This window comes from Lontra canadensis, unplaced genomic scaffold (assembly GCF_010015895.1).
Source record: "Lontra canadensis isolate GAN:19392208 unplaced genomic scaffold, GSC_riverotter_1.0 scaffold63, whole genome shotgun sequence".
Lineage (NCBI taxonomy): Eukaryota > Metazoa > Chordata > Mammalia > Carnivora > Mustelidae > Lontra > Lontra canadensis.
The window spans coordinates 9,133,102-9,157,088 of NW_022631057.1; the positions used below are offsets into that span (position 1 = coordinate 9,133,102).

At 42.7% G+C, this 23,987-nt stretch overlaps 1 protein-coding gene across 10 annotated transcripts in view; it reads left to right on the forward strand.

Moving 5' to 3' along the window:
- The window catches only part of PPP1R12B (protein phosphatase 1 regulatory subunit 12B), a 211,291-nt gene that overhangs the window by 176,566 nt on the left and 10,738 nt on the right, over window positions 1-23,987 (forward strand). For 9 of the 10 annotated variants that reach the window (XM_032878271.1, XM_032878273.1, XM_032878274.1 and 6 more), the window contains 5 exons: window positions 13,901-13,917; window positions 17,133-17,277; window positions 18,206-18,310; window positions 21,674-21,727; window positions 22,932-22,982. In XM_032878271.1, coding sequence (XP_032734162.1) covers window positions 13,901-13,917; window positions 17,133-17,277; window positions 18,206-18,310; window positions 21,674-21,727; window positions 22,932-22,982 — 372 coding nt within the window. The remainder of the gene's footprint in view (window positions 1-13,900; window positions 13,918-17,132; window positions 17,278-18,205; window positions 18,311-21,673; window positions 21,728-22,931; window positions 22,983-23,987) is intronic. The other variant, XM_032878272.1, reaches the window with a different exon arrangement.

Consider the following 23,987-nt stretch of genomic DNA (forward strand, 5'->3'; position numbering starts at 1 on the left):
TCCTGGGATTGAGCCCCCCATCGGGCTCTCTGCTCAGCGGGGAGTCTGCTTCCTCCTCTCTCCCTGCCTGCCTCTGCCTACTTGTGATCTCTGTCTGTCAAATAAATAAAATATTTTTTAAAAAAATCATTGTTTGCTAATTTAACAACATATTTTTCAATATAGGTATATCCAAAGATAATAAAATACTAAAGAATGTCCACATTGTAGGGCTTAGTTGATATTTACTTATTATATGGAACATTCTTGAAGTAGGTAGGTCATCAGCTGAACCCTGGGAATCTTTTAATTAGACAGATTTTCATTGAATTGCTTGGTATTTATGATAATAGGATTGGGCCTGCATCTATAAAGCAAGATCCGTAGCATTTTTCCCATTTAATCTGGATTGTTACTCCTTCAGGATTTATATCTCAACTGAAAATGTAGAGATTTTTCATAACGTTTTTCACCCCAGCCATTAATATAAATAAAGGGAACAATTAACCAACTTGTTTTGTTTTATAACCAGTTCTACAGACTAATCAGGGAACATTTGGTAAACGAGTGAGTGATAAAAGATCGCTGCTTTCACAGACCTCTCAGGTTAACAGCCTCCCTTCAGCCTCTTAGCCTTCCAGACCATTCATTATTGATAGTCATTCTTTGCATGTCCTTTCTGCTCTCCTGTGGCAAACACCAAACAGTTCTTTAGTGTATTATCCTGTCCTTTCTACCTCTCATTCTGCATCTGGGCACTACCAATCTGGAATTCATACTTCACTTTGCTTTATAATCTATTGTCATGGAATGAGAAACATTTGTCTGGGTGAAGAAGGCTAGTGAAGGATGCAATCTGTGAACCATTTTTTTCCTAATGAAAACCACTAGCGTATCTGTTTTCTTTTTTAATTCCACTCAAGAAAAGTCAATGGCAGTAATTCTATAACCCAAGGACCCTCCGAGGCAAGAGTAGTAGAACCTGTAGAAATAAAAGCGGTTTCCCCATTTGGAATTTGAGGTGCTGGACTTGTTAACCCGTGTTCTACATAAAGCTGCATGAGATGATGGGGCGCCTGGGTGGCTCAGTGGGTTAAAGCCTCTGCCTTCGGCTCGGGTCATGATCCCAGGGTCCTGGGATCGAGCCCCGCATCGGGCTCTCTGCTCCGCAGGGAGCCTGCTTCCTCCCCTCTCTCTCTGCCTGCCTTTCTGCCTACTTGTGATCTCTGTCTGTCAGATAAATAAATAAAATCTTAAAAAAAAAAAAAAAAAAGCTGCATGAGATGGCATCTGAAGTCATGGTTTTTCGACCAGAGATGGGAGTTTTGAAGGCATCAGTTCCTTTCGTGGAGTTTCCATGTGACAACACAGAGAGGCAAGCCGTGCCCTACCCTTGGCCCTCCAATTTTCTGGTTCCATGATAAATGTTTATCAAGGCCACCTACTCTGTTTTCAGTCTTCTCACCATTAACATTCCTGGAGCATCTGCTATGCAAAAGCCCTATGCTGGACACTGGAATTCAGAAATGATAGATACGGTCCCTGCCTTCAGGGAATTGACAGTCTAACTAGAGAGATGAAAAAGAAAATCAAGTACAAGGTGTTTTTGTTTTAAGAGATCAGTCAAGTGTAAATGAATTAGCCGGATGTTTAAAGAACAATAGAAGATAGGTGGTTGAAGAAGGAGGAAATTACATTACAAAAGTGGGAAAAATATGTATGAGAAAGTATAGGATTATTTTGAGAGCTGCAGATCAGTGTGGCTAGAACAAAAGATATATTTAAGAGTATAATAGGAAATGAAACTGGAGACATAGCAGGGGCCAGGTCATATGGGGCTTAATATGTCATTCTAAGGATTTGGGGAGTTATCCTGTAGATAAAGGATTGTAAAGTTGCTGTGATCAGAATTGCTTATTTGAGAGATTTCTGGCATCTGTGGAGGCAGGATTGAAGCGGGGGGAGTCTAGAGGTTAAGTCCATTGCCCCGAATGCTATACTCCAGGTGAGAATTGATAGGGCCTGAACAAAGACATTATCCAGGCAGAACAGAGAAGCATTCAGCTGTTTAGAAGGTAGAACTGACAAGACTTGGGAATTGATAGAATAGGGCTAAGGATGAACTTGTGAGAAGGCAGAGTCCAGGATGACTCCCAGGTCTCTGGTCTAGGTGACTCAGTAGAAGTTGGCATGACAAAACTTAGTTGGCATACGGGGAAGGGGGAAAAAAAGGCATGAAGTGGGGGAAATGATTTCATTTTTGGATATGTTAGAGTTTTGGAACATCCAGGTAGTGGTATCCAGGAAGAATTTGGTCTAAAGCTCAGGAGAAAAGTATGGGCTGAAAACACTGATATTTATGATTAAGCTATGAGAGTAGTGAGCTTGTCTGAGGAGTAGATATAACATAAGGGAGCTGAGAATAAAACCTTGAGGTGGGGGAGGTAGTAACAATGTGGGGCTTCTTCCCGTTGTTTTTGCTATTCAGTTACTGCACAGAAAGCAGATCTTATATATTGTTTGTTTGTTTGTTTGGAGGTATTGTAGTCCCCTCTGTTAACGGTGATAAGCTTTAGTTCCCAAAGAATTCAGAAATTTAGGAGGTCAGTTTAGGGTCAGTTAAGAGTTTAGGGTTCTCGTTTTATTTTCTGTACATAATCAGCTGTGCAACCTGGGGTTGTTTTTCGAATTTGAAAAAGTTCTCAATTTATTCAGCTTTGTTTTTCACTTCTCTTTCTCAGTCATAATATTTGTGTGAACAGACAACTAATTATTGTCAGAAGACCCAAGGGAAGCAACCGGAGTTGGCTTTCATCCCCTTTTGTTCTTTTTCAGCCCCTTTTTGTTTCTGTTCTTAACCTGTTTATTATGCAGTGAGTGGCGGTTATCCACAACTGGGGCATTAATTCTCATCACAGTTTATCGTCTTTGGTTACACAGTGCAGGGAGTTCTACCGGCACGGTGATTAGATGGTGATACTAAAAGTATGGCTGGACCTTAGCCTTTATGGTTCATTATGAAAGCAACATTTTCATACAGGACTCTTCACACCTTTGTGTTTGTTGACTTCATGTGGTTGGTTATCTGGGAGAGAGTATAACTCTCCAGACAGTAAAATAATGACCTTCAATGTCTGTAGGTTAGAAAGGGTAAGTAGGAATTAGCCTGGATTATCAAAATCTACAAATAATCAAAACCCTTTACTTGTGTGCCAAGGAATTTGTTTGAGCTCTTTCCTCTTGCCGCCAACAAGCATTGGCAGAGCCAAAGGACCAAACAGGAGTGGAAGAGAGAATGAAAAAAACAGAGAAATTGTGGTAATATCAGTAGCTAACATTTGTAGAACATTCGCTGTATGCCAGGTGCAGTCCCAAGCACTTACATTTATTGTCTCATTTAGTGTTTTTGATAACATTATACACTGGGTACTATTTCCCTTGCTGTAGTGATGAGGACACTGAGGCAGAGAGAGGTTAAATAATTAGCTAAGACCACCTAACAAGTAAATGCTGGAGTGCTTAACCAGTAAGCCATCTAGCCAGGCCAGTGAGACTCCGGTCTTCAGTAGACGACTCCCGAATTACAGCTAGTACCCCTGCCTACTGAACCTATTTTGAAAAGAGACTGTCGTGACTAAACCTTATCAAAGGAACAAAAGCTTTACTGAATAATTTGGGAAGAAACAAATCTCAACTAGTCAAAAGTCAGAATTTTGCATCATCTCAAAATAGGTAGTTTTATTATTTGTAAGTATCTGTGATGAACTATTGCCAAGGAGTGAAGATCTGCTATACCCTTTAAGGTAGTAATCTAGACTTTTTAGTGAGTGTATTATTAGCTGTATATAAGTAATTATGCTAAAGCTCTAAGTGCTCAAAAGTAGATCCTTTAATAAGGTTATTTCTCTTCTTTTGCTTATGCTACTATAATTTGCTTTATAAAGTAATTTTTAAACAGGTGGTACAAGGGGCACCTGGGTGGCTCAGTTGGTTAAGCATCTGACTCTTGATTTTGGCTCAGGTCATAATCTCGGGATTGTGAGACTGAGCCCAGAATTGGGCTCTGTGCTAGGTGTAGAGCCTGCCTAAGATTCTCTCCCTCTCCCTCTGCCCTTCCCCACCCATAAATAAGTAAAAGATGGTACAAAGATACGCTTGAATTCAGGACTTGTTAAGTTATAACAAGTTCTGAATTTGAAGAGCCTGAATTATTGAAGATTTTCTTATCTGAGGGACCCTTCTCCTGCCAAAAATCAAACAGACTGCAAATACTTCCCCTCTCCCAAATTTCTTCATTCTGAATTACCTGTTTTGTTTGGGGAGAAAAATTTAGCCCCCTAAATCCAAAGAATCTTAAGTATCTAATACCCAAGGTCTATATAGGGGGTATAAAACATTTCTAGTGGAAGAATCAAATTCAGTGGAATCAAATTTAGTGAAAGAATGCAAAGGAAAAAAAAAAAGCTTGAGTTATCTTTTAGAGCTTCCAGTAGCACTTAGGGATAACTATGGCTCTGATAAGGTCCCAACTTGTGCCAGACTTCTTACAAGTCATTCATGATAGTGTCTTTCTTCATGACCACCTAGTTACAAACTCCAGACTGGTGAATCCGTTAGGCCTGTTCTTTCCATGAAACCTTATGGAAAATCTGTAGTCAGTATTGATCTGTCTCTTTTCTGGCTCCTTTTTTATTTGCTGTACGTAGCAGAAAATCTAGTGTCTGATCAGTTTCTTGCATCATTCTCTCATTGTTTTATGAATATGCTTATCTTTCCTTCCCAAAGAAGAGCTCTTTGACATTAGAGAACCATGTCTTAGATTCCGCACATATCTATTTTTTCCTCTAAATATCACTCACAGAGCTGGGCACACAAAGGCATTTAATATACATACAAGGAATGAACACTGCTTCCTAATTAAGATCTGGTCTCTCTGTTCCTATCCCATTTGCGCGCCTGGAAAGGAGTCAAAGGCCACATACTAGAAAACCCTATTTCTGAAATGAAGGCCAACCATAGGTCTTCCCGGGGCAATTCAGATACCTGCTCATTGCAGTTGGCTAGTGCATCGGTAGCTCCAAGATACATGAGTTAATATTTTGGCTTCTTTGGAGACAGAAAGAGAAAAGGCTAAGAGCAGAGAAAGTGCCTGACCTTATGTGGGACCTACTTAGAAGTAAAAACATTTACCTTATGTTATTTAGGTTCCCAAGTGTTTATTTCCTCTTGAAATGTGAGGTCTGGAGAGCCTCACTAACTCCCTTGCAAAGGTTTTGATTTGATTGTAGCTGTCTAAATCTAAAATAACTGTTGCTCAAGCAGGCTGTTTGTTATACAAGGACATTTACCATGTTAAGAAAAAAAAAAAAATCCGTCTTTTCCCAGGCTTTGGGAATGGAGAGGTTAATGCCTGAAATAGGTGTTAGTGGTGATCAGTAACAGCGTCTACTGCAGAGCCTTTTTCTCTTTTTTTTTTTTTTTTAGATTGTATTTATTTATTTATTTATTTGAGAGAGAGAGCGAGCAAGCGAGCATAGGCCCAGAGCAACAAGCCTTCCAGGGAGTCTGCTTCTTCCTTTCCCTCCACTTAAGTGCGCTCACTCTGGAAACTTTAAAAAAAAAAAATTTATGATATAAACTGAACGTTAAGTACTGTATTTATTGACTTTCTTGCTTGTTTATGTTCCATGGGTATTAAATAATTGGGAAAGACAAATCAAGGAGTATAATATGATAAAGTTATATGTAATTTAATCCTTCTAAAAGCTAAATTTTACTTGGACGCACACTCTCACACACAGCACCTGCTTGCATGGACACCCACTTCTCCCCAGTGCAAGACCACGTTCTCAGCATTATTCTAGTTCTGAACGCATATAATCACCTAACTGCAGCTGATTGGCCATATGTACTATTGATATTTCTTATTTTGAGGAAGTTATAAACTAGACCACGTGTTTTTGTTTTTGCTTTTGTTTTTAATTCTTTTTTTTTTTAAGATTTTATTTATTTATTTGACAGAGATCACAGGTAGGCAGAGAGGCAGGCAGAGAGAGAGGGGAAGCAGGCTCCCTGCTGAGCAGAGAGCCCAATGCAGAGCTCCATCCCAGGACCCTGAGATCATGACCTGAGCCGAAGGCAGAGGCTTTAACCCACTGAGCCACCCAGGTGCCCCTAGACCACGTGTTTTTTAAAGAGGGATCCTTGTGCTAGTTAGAATTCTGAAATGGCTCCGCAGAGATGTCCTGGCCTAATCTCCAAAGCTCAGAAATATGATGAGACAGTTCTCCTCTGATTATGTCATGTGGCACAATTCCCCTTAAGACAGGGGGATTTTTCTGGGTGGGCCTGATCTAATCACATGATCCCTTAAAAGCAGAGAGCTTTCTTGGCTGATGACAGAGGGGAAGCCACAGAAATTTGAAGTGTGAAAAGGACTCAGTCTGCCGTTGTTGGCTTGAAGATAGAAGAGGACTTGCGGGAAGGAATGTAGACACCTGTAGGAGCGGTGAGCAGCCTCCAGCTGACAGCCAGCAAGGTAGTGGAGATCGAAGACCTACAGCCACAAGAAACTGGATTCTGCCAACACCATGAATGATCTTAAAAGCAGATTCTTCCCCCAGAGCCTCCAGCTAGGAGCCCAGCCAATAGACTCCTTGATTTCTGCCCAGTGAGAACGTGAACAGGGAACCCTGTAGACTTATGCTGGACTTCTGACCTGCAAAAACTGTGAAATAATAAATGGGAGTGTTGAGGCACTACACTTTATTATAATTTGTCACAGCAGCAATAGAAAACTAATACAAGTGAGATTTTTTTTTTAATGATATTAAGGAAATACTAATTTTTTAGATGTGGAGAAAAACCCTGATATAGGCCTCATCATCACTATCCTTTCCTGTCACACCTTTGTGTAAGTCTTGAAAGTTTTTCTCCACCCCCCTGTATTTTTCCAAATTGTGCAGGATCCCCAAGTTTATTACTAGAACAATATAGATTCAGAAAGATCCCTTTCAAGCTAGACCGGGAGCCTCTCTTTTCAAGTTACTTAAGTCCCATCTGTTTGAGTTGTAAAGAGTATTCTTCCCTTAAGGTAGAAAGCTAGGAAAACTTTGTCTCTCTGAGACATATGTAGGAAATCAGAATGATTCTTAAGCTCAAGAAGTTATAGAATTCTATTACTTGTCAATTAGCTCCGATATTGAGTAGCTTTGCAGTAGCCCTACAAATCCGAAAGGTCCATGTTGCAACCACACTCCCATCCTTGACTTGTTCATCAGTCATTAATCTGAGAACACTGAAGGGAAAGGCTGGTTCTCTGTAGGCCATCCCAGAATAGCTCAAATTGTTTCCCCTGGCTCTGCTAGTGCACGAAAACATGATATAAAATGTTCTTTCTGCTTAGTCCCTTTCAGGGAAAATGTAAATAGGAGATTTTTTCCCATCACTGTGGGGTCAGGCCCTAACTCCAAAGGAACATAAGTTAAACCCCTTTCAGTCTTGGCAGAAGACATGTGACTTCGTCTCATTCCTTTCCCTTGGGCCCAGCTTTCCAAAGCCACAATTTTATTTTAAACTTGGTTGGAAGAGTTTGGTTTTAATTACGTGCCTTCCTGAACTCCTGATAACTTTCAAGTTAAAAGCTTTTGTGGGGATTTTTCTAAGCCAGTCTCTGGTGTTCTGAGAGCCCTACACATTTCACAAATCAAAACCAGCCTGGTTCCCGTCCCTTTCCAGGATTGCCGTCTGAATTAATGACGATCTTCACTCTGTTCTTTGATCAGAAACAGGTCCCAACCAATGAAATTATTATGGGAGAATTTCAAGAGGCATGAAAGGAGAGAGCCCACTTCTTGGTTTTGGAGCACTTTTTAATATGGCCTATGTAGCTGATCATTCTTTCTATCTCTGTTTTCTGTGTTCCTGGTGGTTTCTGAAGATCTCTTAGTCTTTACCACTCCAGGGTCTCATTCACAATACCTAGTGCCCCCAGTTGGGCCCTAAAAAGCTGTGAAATTAATTCCCTCTGTGAACAGTTTTTATCTCATTCAGATACACCGAAGAGTTTCTCCATCATTCATTTGTCTTCAGTAGAAGGTAGAGGAACAATCTTTAACTAAAACACTTAGAGAAGAGCCTTCTACGACTTCCTGACTAGAGCACCTAACATAACACAGTTAACACCTAACATGTGTGTTAACTGCAAGTAGGGTAGAATACTCATGCCTTCTCTAAAATATATGATGTCATCATGTACAGATGAGCTCTTAGACCCTATTGAAAGAGTAGACTAAGAGTAACTTGTTTTTTAAAAGCGAGAGCCCAGGGGGGCACCTGGGTGGTTAACTGTCTGACTCCTGATTTCAGCTCGGGTCATGATCTCAGGGTCCTGAGATCAAGCTCCACATTGGGCTCTCTACTCAGTGCACAATCTGCTTGTCCCTCTCCGTCTGCTCCCCCTGCCCTCTTTCTTATAAGTAAGTAAGTAAGTAAATAAATAAATAAATAAATAAATTCTTTTTTTAGAAATAAAAACAAATAAAAGAGAGACCCTGCAGAGAAAGATAGGGCTATTGCCAGAACATAGGTAAGAGGAACTCACATTCCTAGCTTCCAGAAGATCCTAGATGTGGCTAGCGTCCCCGAGCCCTGTGTTGTAGGGCTTCTCCTTATTTGCTGCCCAATAGGCTGACTTCTTAGAATCTTCTCTTGGAAAACCTTCAGTGTTCATTTCCCCAGCCTGTGTTCTGCTTACCTTTTATGACGTCACTTCCTGGCTTGCTGTTCCCCTGAGACCACTTAGGCGAACTCCCACTCTATCTTGTCTCCCTCTCTCCACATTCAGTCAGTAGTCTCCCTGCAGGGATGACAGGCAGCTTCGTAGAATGAGAAGCAGCGTCAGGATAACGGTGAACTGTGCTTTAGTTTGATCGACAGCAGGATGAGAAGGGAGGATTGAAGTGAAGTCTTCACCAGTTCAGCAGCTCTGCTCCTTTGACCCAAGAACCAAGAAACCCAAACTTTTCTCTCCCTAAATCTAACCAGTGTTTTTTCATCAAACACCAGATTATCTAGAATATCAAGAAGCCAAACAAAATAATAGTTTCTAGAGATACTCCACCAATGAAAAAATGAGGATGTATGATCTGAAAAGGTTTTTACTAGAAGCTGGGAAATTGTACCCTAAGTCCTGTGTGGTTTTTTGTTGTTGTTTTTAGAGAGGGGAAGGGGGGGGATGGTATGGGGGAAAGGAGAGAGAGAGAGAGAATTTTAATTAAGCAGGCTCCATACCCAGTATGGAGCCCAGCACAGGGGTCCGCCTCACAACCCTGAGATTAAGAATGAACTGCTTAACTGAGCCTCGCACGTGCCCCATGTCATGTATACTTTCAGCCTGTAGGAGCACTCCTCTTAAGCTAATTGCTGTTATAGTGAGAATACCATCACCTTGAGAATCCCAGTTGTCTTCTTTCTTTGGAATGATATTGTGTTATGCTAATATGCTACCTCTACTGTATCCACATCTCAGTTCATAAGGTTTATATGCTCTCCTCTAATTGGTTGGGTTGACCTTCCCAGGACATACCTAAGGTAGCCCTTGAAAGCTATTAAAAAAAAAAAAAAAAAAAAAACAGGGAGTCCAGATAGCTCCAAAGGTCAGATGAAAGCAGCAGGAGGGGGAGGAATGTCCTAAGTGAGGAGAGAGCAAGGATTAACTGGAAGTCCTGCTTTCTTGAATATCTGGATCTAGGGACATCATCTTCCCTCATGTCTCCTGGATCACTCATCACCTAGACTTTTTTTTTTTATTAAAGTTCACCCCAAAATCAATTGATAACGCAAATCTTAACATGCCTTAAAAAATGATAAACAGGGGCGCCTGGGTGGCTCAGTGGGTTAAGCCACTGCCTTCGGCTCAGGTCATGATCTCGGAGTCCTGGGATCGAGCCCCGCATCGGGCTCTCTGCTCAGCGGGGAGCCTGCTTCCTCCTCTCACGCTCTGCCTGCCTCTCTGCCTGCTTGTGATCTCTCTCTGTCAAATAAATAAGTAAAATCTTAAAAAAAAAAATGATAAACGGCAAACTGTGATACTTGCTTTCAGTTGCTCCCAGCGGGTGGAAATCAGTGTCCTTCATCAGTTTCTACAGGGCTTTCTGTGGGAGCTATCTCCTACAAGTATGCCTGGAAGGACAGAACTGGTACAGCAGGCACAGACTTGAGCACCCTTAGCAGTACCTTTCTCGGCATGCTGTCCTCTGTGGAGAAGTTCATTTAGGCCTCTCGAAAACCCAGTGGAATCTACCTTTTCCCATCCAGGAACCTGATTGCTGCATGGTAGCTCTAACCTATTTCTTGTTTTTAGGTGTTAATATTTTATATCTGCCTCCTCAGTGGTGGCCAGACAGTATATCCAGCCATACTGTGCAGTCACATATCTGTCTGAGAACTTTCTTTGGGGTGACGACAGGACATAAAAAGCTTCATAGTGTTTCCAGACCATCCTAAATGAGAAAGGTTAATTATGTGTCATTCTTATAAGGAATAAGTCAGTGGAAATGATTAGCATGCTTTGATGTCTATGTAATAGCTAAAACTGATACCTGGTAAAATCCCAATTTCCTTGTCTTCGTGAAAAGAAACACTTTCTTCACTCTAGAGGCAACTGCCCAAGGCTACAGGGTGGGCTGGACTTAAAGTTGAAGATGTAGCTAAAATCTTACCCAACAAATTAGATGTTTACAAGGAGGAAACTAAAGCATTTTCAAGTGAGGTCCCACATTTTAGGAATAACAAAGTCAATAGATAAACGTGATCTGTCAGTAAATGAATCAGGTCTCAATCAGCGTATACCATGCAAGGTAAACTTCTGTTTCAGTTAGGAGGAAGCAAAAGAAGGCACAAGGCAGAGCAGTTTGATTATACATGGGTCCTTTTCCATACCTAAGACATGGTGTGACAGGTCTGTCTTGGAGAGACTGACAAGAATGGTTCTCCCAAGGGGGTAGGTGGGGGAAGAATGATTATCTCATATGGATAATGAAATTTGAAAAAGGTAGCTCTGCCTAGAAGCAGCAAGAGAAAGTAAGTGGTCTCCTGAATTGTTAAATTGTTGTTTCATTTGGTTGTCTGTGAGCTCAGTTCCCTGAATCAAAGGTCCTAAGCTAACTTACTGCTCTAACGGACATCAGCAGCCAGTATAGTATTTCTACAACCAGAAAGGGAATGAGGGAGGGGGGTCAGGGCAGGAGAGGAAGCCAACATTTTAAGAATGTACTTCCTCATAACTATCACATTTAATTTTTACCACAAGAGTAGCTGGTAACTTGCACAAGGTCACATAGCTAAAAGATGTCAAAGCAACAATTAGAGCTGAGGTCCAGCCAAGGACATCCCACTCTTTCCCAGAAACATTAACAGTTTAGTTCAGTGAGTCTTTACCAAGCACCTGTCATGTTCTGGCACTGAAGGTGTCACTGGGAATAAATGCTTGGATCACTGCATTAAGGACCCTCCCACCCCAACAACATATCTTTTTTTTTTTTTTTAATTTATTTATTTATTTTTAAAGATTTTATTTGTTTATTTGACAGAGAGAGATCACAAGTAGGCAGAGAGGCAGGTAGAGAGAGAGGAAGGGAAGCAGGCTCCCTGCTGAGCAGAGAGCCCGATGCAGGGCTCGATCCCAGGACCCTGAGACCATGACCTGAGCTGAAGGCAGAGGCTTAACCCACTGAGCCACCCAGGCGCCCCCAACATATCTTTTTTAAATGTATGTATGTATATCTTTACATTTCTCTAACCTTCTCTTCTCATAATTCATGAGTTTCAGGAAGCCTTTGTGGTTGGAGCCCACTGGTGAGCACACTTGCTCACGTGGGTTCCTCCCATCGCTTCAGACGATTGTTGATTCTGTTCATGGTGCTCTCCTGACTCATGCAGCTTATTCTGGGCATTCTATTCCTTGGGACCTCTTCTGCAGGGCTTTGCGTGCAGTGGGTTCTTAAATTCAGTAGACCCTTAACATTTGCTGGTATGGAGTTGATTCTTAATTCATGAATCTTTGGCATGTCAGTTTACAGTCCTCCTGGGATATGAATTTGAATTCACCCAGATGCCTTAAAGGCTGGACATTATCACTAAGCTGGTGAGTGGGCATTGAATACAGTGTAGCATCTCAGTTTTACTTGAGTAGACTTGAAACGTGTTTATACGTTAATTAAATTCTAAAGAAGTGATTAAAATTTAGTGTCTTTGTTTAAAAATAGGATTTAAGTAAGAGAAACAACCCTAGGGGCGTCTGGGTGGCTCGGTTGGTTAAGCTTCTGCCTTTAGCTCAGGTCAGTGATCTCAGGGTCCTGGGATCGAGCCCCACATTGGGCTCTCTGCTCAGCAGGGAGCCTGCTTCCCCCTCCTTCTACTTGCCTCTCTACCTACTTGTGATCTCTCTCTCTCTCTGTCAAATAAATAAAATCTTAAAAAAGAGAGAGAGAGAAACAACCCTAGTTAATGTTGATAGGGTCGTCATTGATAGTGTAGGCTAGGCATATGGTTCTCACTGAAGATCAGTTATAAATGTGAGACGGAAATTCCTCAATTCCAGATTTGAAAGCTTAGGATACTCCAAGCATCTGAGAAGGCTAAAGATGCACCATTTACTTTTCTTACTGGCTTCCCCATCTCCAGTGGTCCACATCCGCATGTTGAAAAGCCTTTGTTTAGTCCAGTGGTGCTTGGCCAGGGCTATAAAACAGAATCCCCTGGGGGACTTTAAAGAAATACATGTCAGAAGGCACTACTCTAGACCTTGGGAAAGAGGGTCTCTAGGATTGACGTTGGGATATGTGCATTTTGAAAGTACACAAAAGAATTCTTATGAATATACTCATGATTTAGAGAGAGAATTCCTTTCAGCAAACACTTCTGGACCGCTTTAGGGGGTGGATCTGTATTGTACTGCCATGCTCTGTTGGTTGGCAGACCAGTGGCTTCCAGGGACTGTGTAATGCTTCTACAACAAAGCAGTATCATTGAGCGAGTCCTCAGTAGTCAAAGAATTTATTATTCATTTTGTAGATTATTGGGCCCTTGTTTCCCTTCCTCCTCCTCTTCTGGGTCATTGAGGACTTTATTGTTCTTCAGTATCTCCAAAGAGAAAATAAGTAAATACATTGAAATCAACTGAGTTTCTGTTTGCCTGAGTTCTTTAAAAAAAAAAGTGGAACTAAGAAGGTAATGGTCATCTATGATTTTTAAAAATGTAAAATATCAACGTAATTTTTGTTTGTTGTTTGTTTACAACCATAGATAGACCATCGGTAGATAACCAAGCTTACAGTGTGCATCTACAAAACTCCTTTCTGCTGGGACCTCAAAGTACTTTCTTATTCTTTTAATTTTCTAACCACCCTCCTAGGGACTAGGATTCCTGTTCCCTGCACCCTCTTACTCACCCTTCACTAGGGGTCTAGGGTAAAGCCAGGAACTGTCCTCTGTTTTAATATTTGTAGATTGCAGTACTCAGGGCAGGGCTGGGGGTTTGTGAACCAAAGGAAGTTAACAGAATGGACATTGAGATCCAGAGAGGCTAAATGCCACACAGAAAATCAGTCCCTCCTAGAACACAAGGATGGTTTGTTAGGTGGCGCGGATAAGAGTGGGGGTGCAGTTTTTGATCATTTTACAGTTTGCTGACTTCCAGTTAAAAAAGATGCTTTCCCCAAAGTCTCAAATCTACTGAGTCATGGAAGACTGGCTAAGTAGCCTTCTGTGCTGTCCGTTGAATTGCTCTTCTTAAATTGCACCCGTACCTCCAACTGTGAAGTTGAGACATCTGATTTGAAAAGTGCATTTGTAAATGGAAATAATAATTATCAGTCCCTTGTTAATGCTGGTTTTTTGTTTTGTCTCTTCCTTTCTCTAGCATGAAAGACTTTCTAGGTAAGACCTTTCCCTGTTTTATATGCATGCTTAATACTTGTGAGAAGTGCATGTCTAATTGAACTTAGCTTTATATCGTACGCTCATATTTCTCACATCCTTTCCTTCCATTTCCTCAGCCACCACGGTAGTTCAGACTTCTGTTATTTCCTGCCCAAGTTAATGCCGCAGCTTTTCAACTTACCTCCTGCCTTCAGAGTCTCCTCCTTCCAATTCGGTTTATGTACTTCCACCACATCAATTTTCCTACAGCACCTACCAGGCACTGTACTACAGAAACAACTTGAATAAAACCCTATCCTCACCTTCAGTAAGGGCCAAGATAGTAGTATGGACAGGTATTATGAGCAGAGAGAAAAGGCCATTAGCCTAATCTGGTGGTTCAGGGAAGACTTTGTTGCAGGGTACATGCCTAAATTGTGATTGCGTTTAGATACTCTCACTTAATAGTGAACCTAACACAATTCCTTGTACCTAGATGGTGCTCTGTAATAAATTATTGAATGAGCTAAAGACCATAGTTGCAAGTGCTGAAAAATTAAGGAAACAAATCAGAGTTTGGGGAATGATCCTAATTTTTCATCTAGCATCTGAGGATACAAAACTGATCTTCCTGAAGAACAAATAAAAAAATATAAAGACTGTGGAGCCAAAAGTATGAACCTCTCCCTTTCCACTTTTCCTCTGATAGAGAAACTAAGAAGAGATTGAGGGGAAATGTAGTTATGGGATAACATAGAACAAATGAGTCTTATAATTTATTTGATAATTGAGCTTATCCTACCTTAATATATATTTCAAAATGTGTAAACTTGCGTGGATTCTTCCTCTGCTTACCCTCTCACCAGGCGCAGGCTGAAGATAAATAATTTACATCTAACCCAGCAGAAAATTAGCTTTGCAAAACCGGTGGAGAGTGGTATTTTGCTATAGTTAATTTTTTTTTTAAATTCTGTTACATTATAATAGCCATTTATGAAAAGTGACTTCCCTATAGACCTCAAAATATGTTACAAAACTAATGGTTAAAAGAGCGAGGTATTAGTTCAGGAATAAACAAAGATATCAGTGGAACACAGTAGATAGTCCCCCAAAAGTCACGTGTGTATAAGGTGATGATGTCTCAGTTCTGTTGGGGAAGAGTTATTTGGTAAGTGATCATTGGCACAACCAACTATTTGGGAAGACAGATCCTTTCCTGAAGCCATACCAAAAAAACAAAACAAAACCAGATTCCAGATGGATTACAGTTTAAGAGAAAATTATTTTACTACAAAAGCAATAGAAGAGAATATTTATAATCTTTATATAGGAAAGACTCTCCCAGGCATGGTACCATAAAGGTAAAAATTGTCCAACTTAGTTATATAAAATGTAAAATCTCTGCTAGTAATAGATACCATAAACAGAGACAAAAAATAAAGTAGGAAAAAATATTTGTACCTTGTGTTCATCTTAAAAGCCTTGCTCTAAAGAATGCTCCCACCGTGTAACAAGCAAAAGATTAACAAAAGCTTTGAATAGACAATTCAGAAATGAAGATGAATAACCAAAGACACTCAACCTTCTCAGTGACCTACAAATATTTAATTTAATGAGAGTTTTTCTCCTATTGGATTAAACTCTCTGAAGGACAGTATGACAATATGTATATCAAAATTTAAAATAGACTTGCCCCTTGACCAGAGGGTTCCACTTCTAAGATTGGACAAATGCACTAAAATTTATAGACAAGTCTTTTCACTGTAGCATCATTTCTAATAGCTAAAAAGTTACAAATAATACCATTGTCTGTCACTAGAAGATTCAGTTGCCATATAACCACACAGTGGAAGACTCTGCATCATTTTTTTTTTTAATGAGGCAGATCTGTTTACTTACATGGTGAGATGCCTCCAAGTGGAGGGAGAAGGAGGAGAGTTAGATAATAGTATGTATTATCTGGTTTTATTTATAGAAGTATGTACATTTTAACATATCTATGTGTTTAACTTTTTGCAAGGATATGAAATAAACTGTTAATAGTGGGTTCTTTCTTGGGCAGGATTATGGAATGACTTTCACTTTCTGTTTTAGACACTTTGGTATTACTTACATTTTTCTTCAAGCATATATTGCTTTTGAAATCAGAAAAGTCAGTAAAGAGGTTTCTATTTACAAATTAAAAAAAAAAAGTGTAAGAAGAAAAAGAACGTTTCAAAGAACGCTGTAGGACTTAGCGTCTCTGTAAGACAGAGTGGCCATTAATGTCATTAGGAGCTTTGCCTCTCCCCCTCTGTGTCCTCCCTGTTGTCCCTTTACTACTTCTGACACTTAGTCCAGCTCCCTGACCCCCAGCTTTGGCAATAGCTATCACAGGACAGAGCCTTCAGATGGATGTTCCACAGCTGTAACTCTGCACACCATCCCCGTTCGGGGAGGGAGAGCTCTGCAGGGCTGGTCTGTACGTAGCAGTCTCGTGGGCCACATTTTCATTTGGAAAGAGCAAAGTCTGAGAAAAATGTAAACCACGGTTAAGAATCAGGATAATCGTTGTACACTTAAACAGATAATCAGCTGAGAGACCCTTCCACTAATGAACTTACCACTCCTGGAAATGAGGCCCCCGTCAACTCTCAGAGCTCAACTGCTGGAAGACGTAGAAACCCTCATCACAGTCCACAAGGTGGACCGGAGAACAGAGGGTAGAAAAATAGCTGTGTGGTACCCTGAAATGTTTGAGATTCCAACAGACCTGCAGTGCACCTAAAAAACATACGCACCATGTCCTCCTTATCATCCCCCCCAGGCCCCCTCCAGCTCAGAACTCTCAAGTCCATATGTTTCTGATTCATTGACAGTTCGTTGGAATCATTGTCTAAGAGCACTGAGATCCAAAAAACTTATGCTTTTAAAAGCACACTCTTTGAGGAAAGCTGTTCAACCCCAAACTAATTTGAAAAGCTCTAAGATTTAAGTCAGCACATGAGTCCAAACCGCCAATTTTTCAAGTAAGCTCCATTCTTGGCAAAAGACAACCGCCTCCTCCAAGCTGGCGCGGCTTAGCCCCGAGGTCCGAGAATGCTGGCGGAGGAGATTTGAGGAAGGAATGTGCCTTGTTTCTGGCCAAGGCTCTCAAGCGCTTCTTAGAAAAGGCGCAACTCCCCTGAAGCATTACCCTCCCCCATCTCTTCATTCTTGAAAACCAATATTTACCTTTAACATATCTCCGACAGGTTGGAATCAGGAGGTAGTAACCCTACAAGCAGCGATTCTTATGGTGACCGGGCCTCAGCGAGAGCCCGCCGCGAGGCCCGGGAGGCCCGCCTCGCCAGCCTGACCAGCCGCGTGGAGGAGGACAGCAACAGAGATTATAAAAAAGTAGGCTCCCTTTTCAATTTCCCGTTGTTGGGTTACAACATGTCGAGCTCTCAGCCTTTTCCCCAGTGGAGAAAAATGAGTATGGTTCCCATGAACCAGAAGAAAAGGTGCTTCCGTGATAAATCCGAGCAACTAATTCCTTTCGGGTTTCTTGGTTTGCTCCATCTCTCTTCTAGCTAAATACAGACCATTCCATATATTGTTTTTAGTGCAGTAAATCTATGCCTTGAATCTGGTATTTAGAGGTGTAGGAGAAAGTAAAGATTGACAGTTGTAGAAAGGGAAAATAAAAGTAGATTTTCGTGTGTCTGAGCCGTGGAGAGTCATTTGGTAAGACTTAAAATATTAACAAACGTGCTTTTCATGAAGTCCTGTGAATGTCAACCAAATACTTCTTGGTGATGGTAAATGATAATCTGGTTTGGGGGGGGTTAAAACACTTTACAGTTCATTGCCTTTGGTTCTTGCAGAAGAGGACCTAGCTCCAGGGGTCAGCTTGAAAACCTTCCCTTTCAAGTGCTTGAGATGCCAGGGGGAAAAACCGTTTTTGTTAACGAAATGTTTGTTTTGTTAATGTGTTAAGCAGAACTTGACTAAAATTAATATATACACTAGACCGGCTCTAAAAAAATAAAGTTCTCTTTGTACGGGGAACCGCAGTGACTATTTTTTCCCCTGGAGATTACCATTTTTGAAGTTGGAGCGCCATTCTATTCGTTTGTGTTCAGCACCTGGGACTTCACCAATACTGAGAGGCAAGAAACCAATTGGCTGAATATAATTTGTTTCCTAGACTTCCTCCATCTTCTCCATCTGCCCCACAATGATGGTCTGGGGCAGCGGGGATTCTCACAGGATGAAACTGTGGGAGTGCTAATCCTGGGAGCCCTGCCTAGTAGGTGACCTGATTCTTTTTCCCTCCCCTCAGCTCTACGAGAGTGCCCTGACCGAAAACCAAAAACTGAAAACAAAACTTCAGGAGGCCCAGCTAGAGCTAGCAGATATAAAGTCCAAGCTTGAGAAGATGGCCCAGGTAAGGGAGAAGAGGAAAAAGGCTGGGTGGCAGGGTGAGTGCGAGGAGGCAAAGTAACCTAGGGCTATGAGAGAGGGGAAGTGACAGGGAATGAAGACTGGCCCTCCCCAGAGACAGGAGGACAGAAGTGGAGATTCTCATCTGATTTCAGGGTTCAATCGGCATTTAACTTAAAGAGGAAAACTGATTGTTCAGTGAACAATTCCTAATAGCCTGAGTGCTAATAATTAATATTATGGATAATCTACTTATTTCTTAGTAGAAGGGTGTTAAGCAGTATCACAAGATTAGTGCCTAACAGTGTCTCCTGTCGTGATCATCATGTTTCAGTTCAGTTTATCTGCGGTCAGCTCCTAGAGAGGGATAAGCAAGACACCATTGAACCCAATGTAGAGAGGCAGCAAATTAGGCCTAGAGAAATAATGGTTAGCATGGGTCGTACAAGAAATTAAGGACAGGAGCACCTGGGTGGCTCAGTCAGTTAAGCATCTGACTCAGTTTCAGCTCAGATCATGATCTCAGGGTCGTAAGATAGAGCCCTGAGTTGCTCCTTGCTGAGCATGGAGCCTGCTTAGGATTCTCTCTCTCCATCTCCTTCGGCCTCTCCCCCTTCCTCATGCTCTCTCGTGCTCTCTGTCTCTCTCTTTAAAAAAGAAATCAATGTCTTGTTAGAATGTACAACCAGATCCCAAAGCAAAGATTCTGTCCTACAGCATATGTTACCTCCTCAAGCCACCACCGTTGTTCAGCCTAGGAATAAGGAATGTTAGCGGCAAACAGACCAGATAAACCCTTTTACTGCCAGGCCTGATTTAATTAGGCAACGCTTTAGAGGGAACTAGAGGCAATAAACTCATCACCAGTGAGACAAACACTGCAGCAAGTACCGTCTTGGGTGATTGCTGAGATGACAGGAAACCTATGGAATACCCAATGACTAAGAATTTTGAAAGCTGAACGGAGGTAAAAATGGCTCTTTACTGGGAAGCCATAAATGAAAACCAGAGACGGCTAGTTGTTCTGGCTGTATGATATAATGGAAAAGCAAAGCCTAAAACACTAGGAGTGTACAGTATTGAATACTCGGGGCTCGGTGGGGCAGGGGTGGTCAGGCACCTCAGATCATCTTACGGCATCCCCTCTGGAATGGGGTGAGCCAGCGCCGGGAGACCGCGCGACTTAACTGCAGACAGCTGGAATACGGGCGCTCTCCAGAGAGGGGCCCAGCCAGGCGCCCAGTGGGTGGCCTGGCCTGTGAACTGCCCGTCATTTGAAAGAGGCCCCCCTCCGCCTGGTTGGAGTAGCTGAGCATGGCTCTTCGGCTGGGGTTTGTAAGACCTACTGTAGTGATTCAGTGGGACAAGAGTGATTCAGTAGGACAAGAAAAGTGGGTCTCAATCCAGAAGAAAAAACACACACACGCACACACACACACGCACGCGCGCGCGCGGCAGGGGGATGGAACCAAATGAACCTCGAGGGCTCCGCTGACCCCAGCATGCCTGAGGCAGGCAAAACATCTCATTCACAGCACACCCGCGGAAGATTCCGAAGGCTGACTTTTCTTCTGAGTCATGCCACGAACTGACAACGATTAATTAATACAGACCTGCCGCTGCTTCCTGTCAGGAATGACCGGGGGTATTTTACAGGAAATGGGGGGGGGGGGTCATGTGAGGAGCCATGGGAGGACCCAATGTCACCTGCTCCCCACTTTCTCCAGAAGCACATTTCTTGACCTTTAGGGGTTCTTGGCTTTTCCTCCGGCTCCGGAGCAGTGAGCAGGCTAACAAGTGGTGACATTGACTCGCACGGGGGACACTGAAAATAAAATCAGCCCTTCCAGTCACCAGGGAAAAGGGCTTACTTTCTAGCCAACTGCTCTGCTGGGTGTGTCACAATATACTGAGTTTTGCCAAATACACATGATGGAAATTCAGAAGAAACAGTGGTGCTACAAACCAGTCCTCTGCTGTTTACTACAAATGGAGTGTCTGGCAGGACAGGAGGAGAGCCTGTCAGCCCCACACGTCGTAGGGAGACACTCACCACATGGACACATGCGACGTTTTACATGAAAGGTCTGCCCTAACTCTAACGGGGTTAAGATTTTAAAAGCAAAACAAAAGTTCTTTGTAGAAGTGAACTAGTTAAGGTCACTCTGTAGAAGGGGACTAAATGAAAATACTGAAATCGTGACAGCTTCTGTGCTTCTCAGGCTCAGGGGAGGGAGTCAGACGAGGATACAAACCAGCGCCCAGATCTACTTCTGCCTTTTTTCTTTTCCTTCCGCTTCTAGTAGATTCAGTGGAAAGGCAGATGGCCCTGACCTTCAGAACAGAAGGTGAAAGCCTAGGACAGGAGCCAGAAATCAGAGTTTTACTGTTAGCTCTAGTTATCCCTTAACATTCTGAAAAAAGAAACCTCTGCCAAAAGACCAGTATACTTTCTGAATTTTTAAAGTGTTGCTTGCACATGGTACTAGGCGAAATAAAAATAATCACCCCGTATTTATTAAATACAGTCTATTAAAAATATAAGAAATTTTATAGTGCTAAGGCCAAAAGGAACTTAAGGTTCATTTCCAGTCCCTGTTTAAGAGTCACTACCTGAAGATATTCTACTTTTTAGCTATGGTGGCTAAATCTTCTTGGCCCTTCTGTGATATTTATAGCAAAAATTAAAGATGTTCTAAGTTCCAGTCTTTTGTTCAGGTAAAATCTCACCTCACCTGGAAGCTCAGTATACAAAAGAGATGAAAGTGGAGCTGTTCAGTTCAAAGCAGGGCTGACTGCACGAGTGGGCTCTGAGAAACCGGGGAAGCCCGCCCACGCGTGCACCCACTGCTTTAAAAGAGAAACAGCGTCAGTGCCCAAAGCAGAAAGACGACAAGTGCAAAGGGATTGCTTAGCAGAGTGCCATGGGGCTTGGACCCTCAAGTTCATGAGCCTCTAACTTTCAAAGAAAAAAAGCCACTTTTCATTTCATCTGAGTCATGAGATTACTCACAGACCAGGAGAAGAGAGGGGCGGTGAGGTATAAGGAGACAGTTGGCCTTGAAGACCTAACAAATGTTTGTGTGTCTGTGTTGTGGGGATGTCTTTGCACTTGGGACTGTGCTAAATCTTAAGAAGCATTACTACCACCTCTGCTCCCTCGTGGGAATCCTGCAAACTTCAGAAAGGCAATAATGTCAGCCCTAGAGATCTATCGGAATCTGTTAGCTAGGGGTTTCTGCCCCAGTGAGAGCCCAAGCCCTGACCTCTATTTCTGGGTGTCTCACGGGGAAGCTGAACCAGACTGGGCTTCGTAGTGACCCTGAGACAACCGAAGTGACCACTGTTTGTCTTCAATTTGCACTAGCAGAAACAAGAGAAGACCTCTGACCGATCATCAATGCTGGAGATGGAGAAAAGGGTATGTGTGTGTTTCTTCCCCCTCCTCTGTTTCATCTGAGTTTCTCTGACTTTGTTGTTCAGGCCAATGGAAAAAGTTCGTCTTAAGAAGGCGGGAGTTCTGCCACATTCCATTCCTAGCTTGATAATAAATTCTTTTTGTGTGACTCTAGACAGCAGTTTGATTGCTAGTCCTTTTGGCTTCTTTAGATGGTTAGTGCTTTTCACTTAGTCCAGTCTTAGGGTCTGGGGTGGGTCCTTGGAAGGTCATCCCATGCACTGGTTTGGCCTATAGGCAGAACTGCACACACACACACACACACACACACCCCTACAGTATATTTTGGTTTACTGTAAATCAGCACACATGTACACATCCGGACCAAGGTCTCTTTTCCCTTCCTATCACCTTGAACAGAAAGGAAGCTTTCGGCAGGACCCTGTGCCATTGATTTAGGTCTTCTGACTTGTTCTATGAGCCAGCAGAATCTTGCACTCACTCTGACTGGGGGTGGGGAGGGGACATTCCAGTTCTATTGCTGACCTCCCAACTGCACTCAGAATATTTTTCTGGGATTTGACATTTTTAGATTGGGAAAACTCAGATTTATTGATGAACCTAGCTGTGATTTGACCCTAAGAGTATAATATGTTCTCATCCCTCCTGTTTAATTTGGAAAGCAGCAAAGTTTTATATTTTATTTCCTTGGCCTACAACAAAACCTCACTGGCATCTCATCTAATCAAGGAATCTTCAGAGTCCAGGCTAAATCCGGAGTGGGTTGCTGGGAGAGAGATGGGCTAGGGGGAAGGGTGCTGTTTCTTCCCAGATAATGATGGCTGCTTCCCCACTCACCATCTGCTCCCCATCATGGTAGAAGCAGCTCCTTAGGAATTTGAGGGGAGCATTATTGAAGATAAGGATGCCTTTTATTAATAGAAAACAAGGGTCCTGGTCACTGGCAGTCATTTGAGAAATTCCGTAAAATCAGAATATCCAGAGGACCCTGGTCCTACCATTTGCTTCTCTTCGAACATCCTGATGGAGATTTAAGTCACGTGATTTCTATCAACTAAATAGTTTCATCCCACAGATCAGTCTCTTAGTCTCCTGCATGAGGTTTGCCTGAGATGTGACGTGGCTGATCTCATGGCCCCTGGGAGGTAGCATTTTGACTCCCTTCTAACTCCAGTCGATGTTCAACGGTCTCATTGTTTCTAAACAGGAGAGGCGAGCCTTGGAGCGGAAAATGTCAGAGATGGAGGAGGAGATGAAGGTATGGAGAGCTCTTTCTTCTTTCTTTGTGTGCCTATTCCCTAAATGCCTGCTAGGACTGGGTCATTGAGCCTAGGCCTGCCCCTCCAGATTTCCCCACACTCAACCCCCTCAAGAAGAGAGGATGTGTGAAGAGGAGCAGAGCATCTCTCCTCAGCCATTTCAGAGACCCCCTGTGGCACCTCGCAGCCTCTCTGGGAACCAGTGCTGCTCTGGCTTAAGGGGAGGTGTCTGCAGGCTGGAGACAAAGCGAAGGTCAACTTCTTCTAAGATTTTTCCAAGCAATAGCTTCACCCTCAGGGGCTGGATGAAAAGGCTAAAACAAGGGTCCCAGCTCTCTCGGCCTGGGGTGCCCAGGGGAGCCTGAACACAGCCAGAGACTTTCCTGGCTGGTGCGCCTCCCCGTCGCAGCCCTTCACTGCGACACAGTTTGAGTCATTCTGCAGCAGAATGCAGATTAATTCACACATCCATTTCCTGCCCCAGCCCATTTCCCTCGAAATATTCAGTAATATTCGGCACTCGCCCACTAGAATAAGCTCATGCCCCCAGTGACACCCCACGGCCTACTGCTATCCCCTCTCCCTTCACCGTGCCCTGCGATGACCATCATCTCCATTAGCCGCTTTAATGAACAACTGCCGTCCCAGGCGGCTTTGAGTGCTGAGAACTGGCAGTCGACCCCGAAGAGGCAATTCCCTGCTCTGGAAGGGGCCTGCAGAGCAGTAGGGAGCGTATTGCTGCTCGGGGTAGCCACCTGGGGGTGACGTGGGAGCATCTGAGCCCCGAGAGTACATGTTGCCTCATGCCCATAGTCACCTAGCACTTGCTCGGCTTTGGCCTTGTTTTTTTTTTAACTTCACGGATCTTATTTTACCAGCTGTATCATACAAAGCATTCCTCTGATGAAACGCGGGTTTCCTGACCTGGGAGCAACAAACACTGGGCTAGTACAAGGCAGATCCCCAGAGCTCTTGCTGTGAGCGAGCATCCCTAATATGCAGTT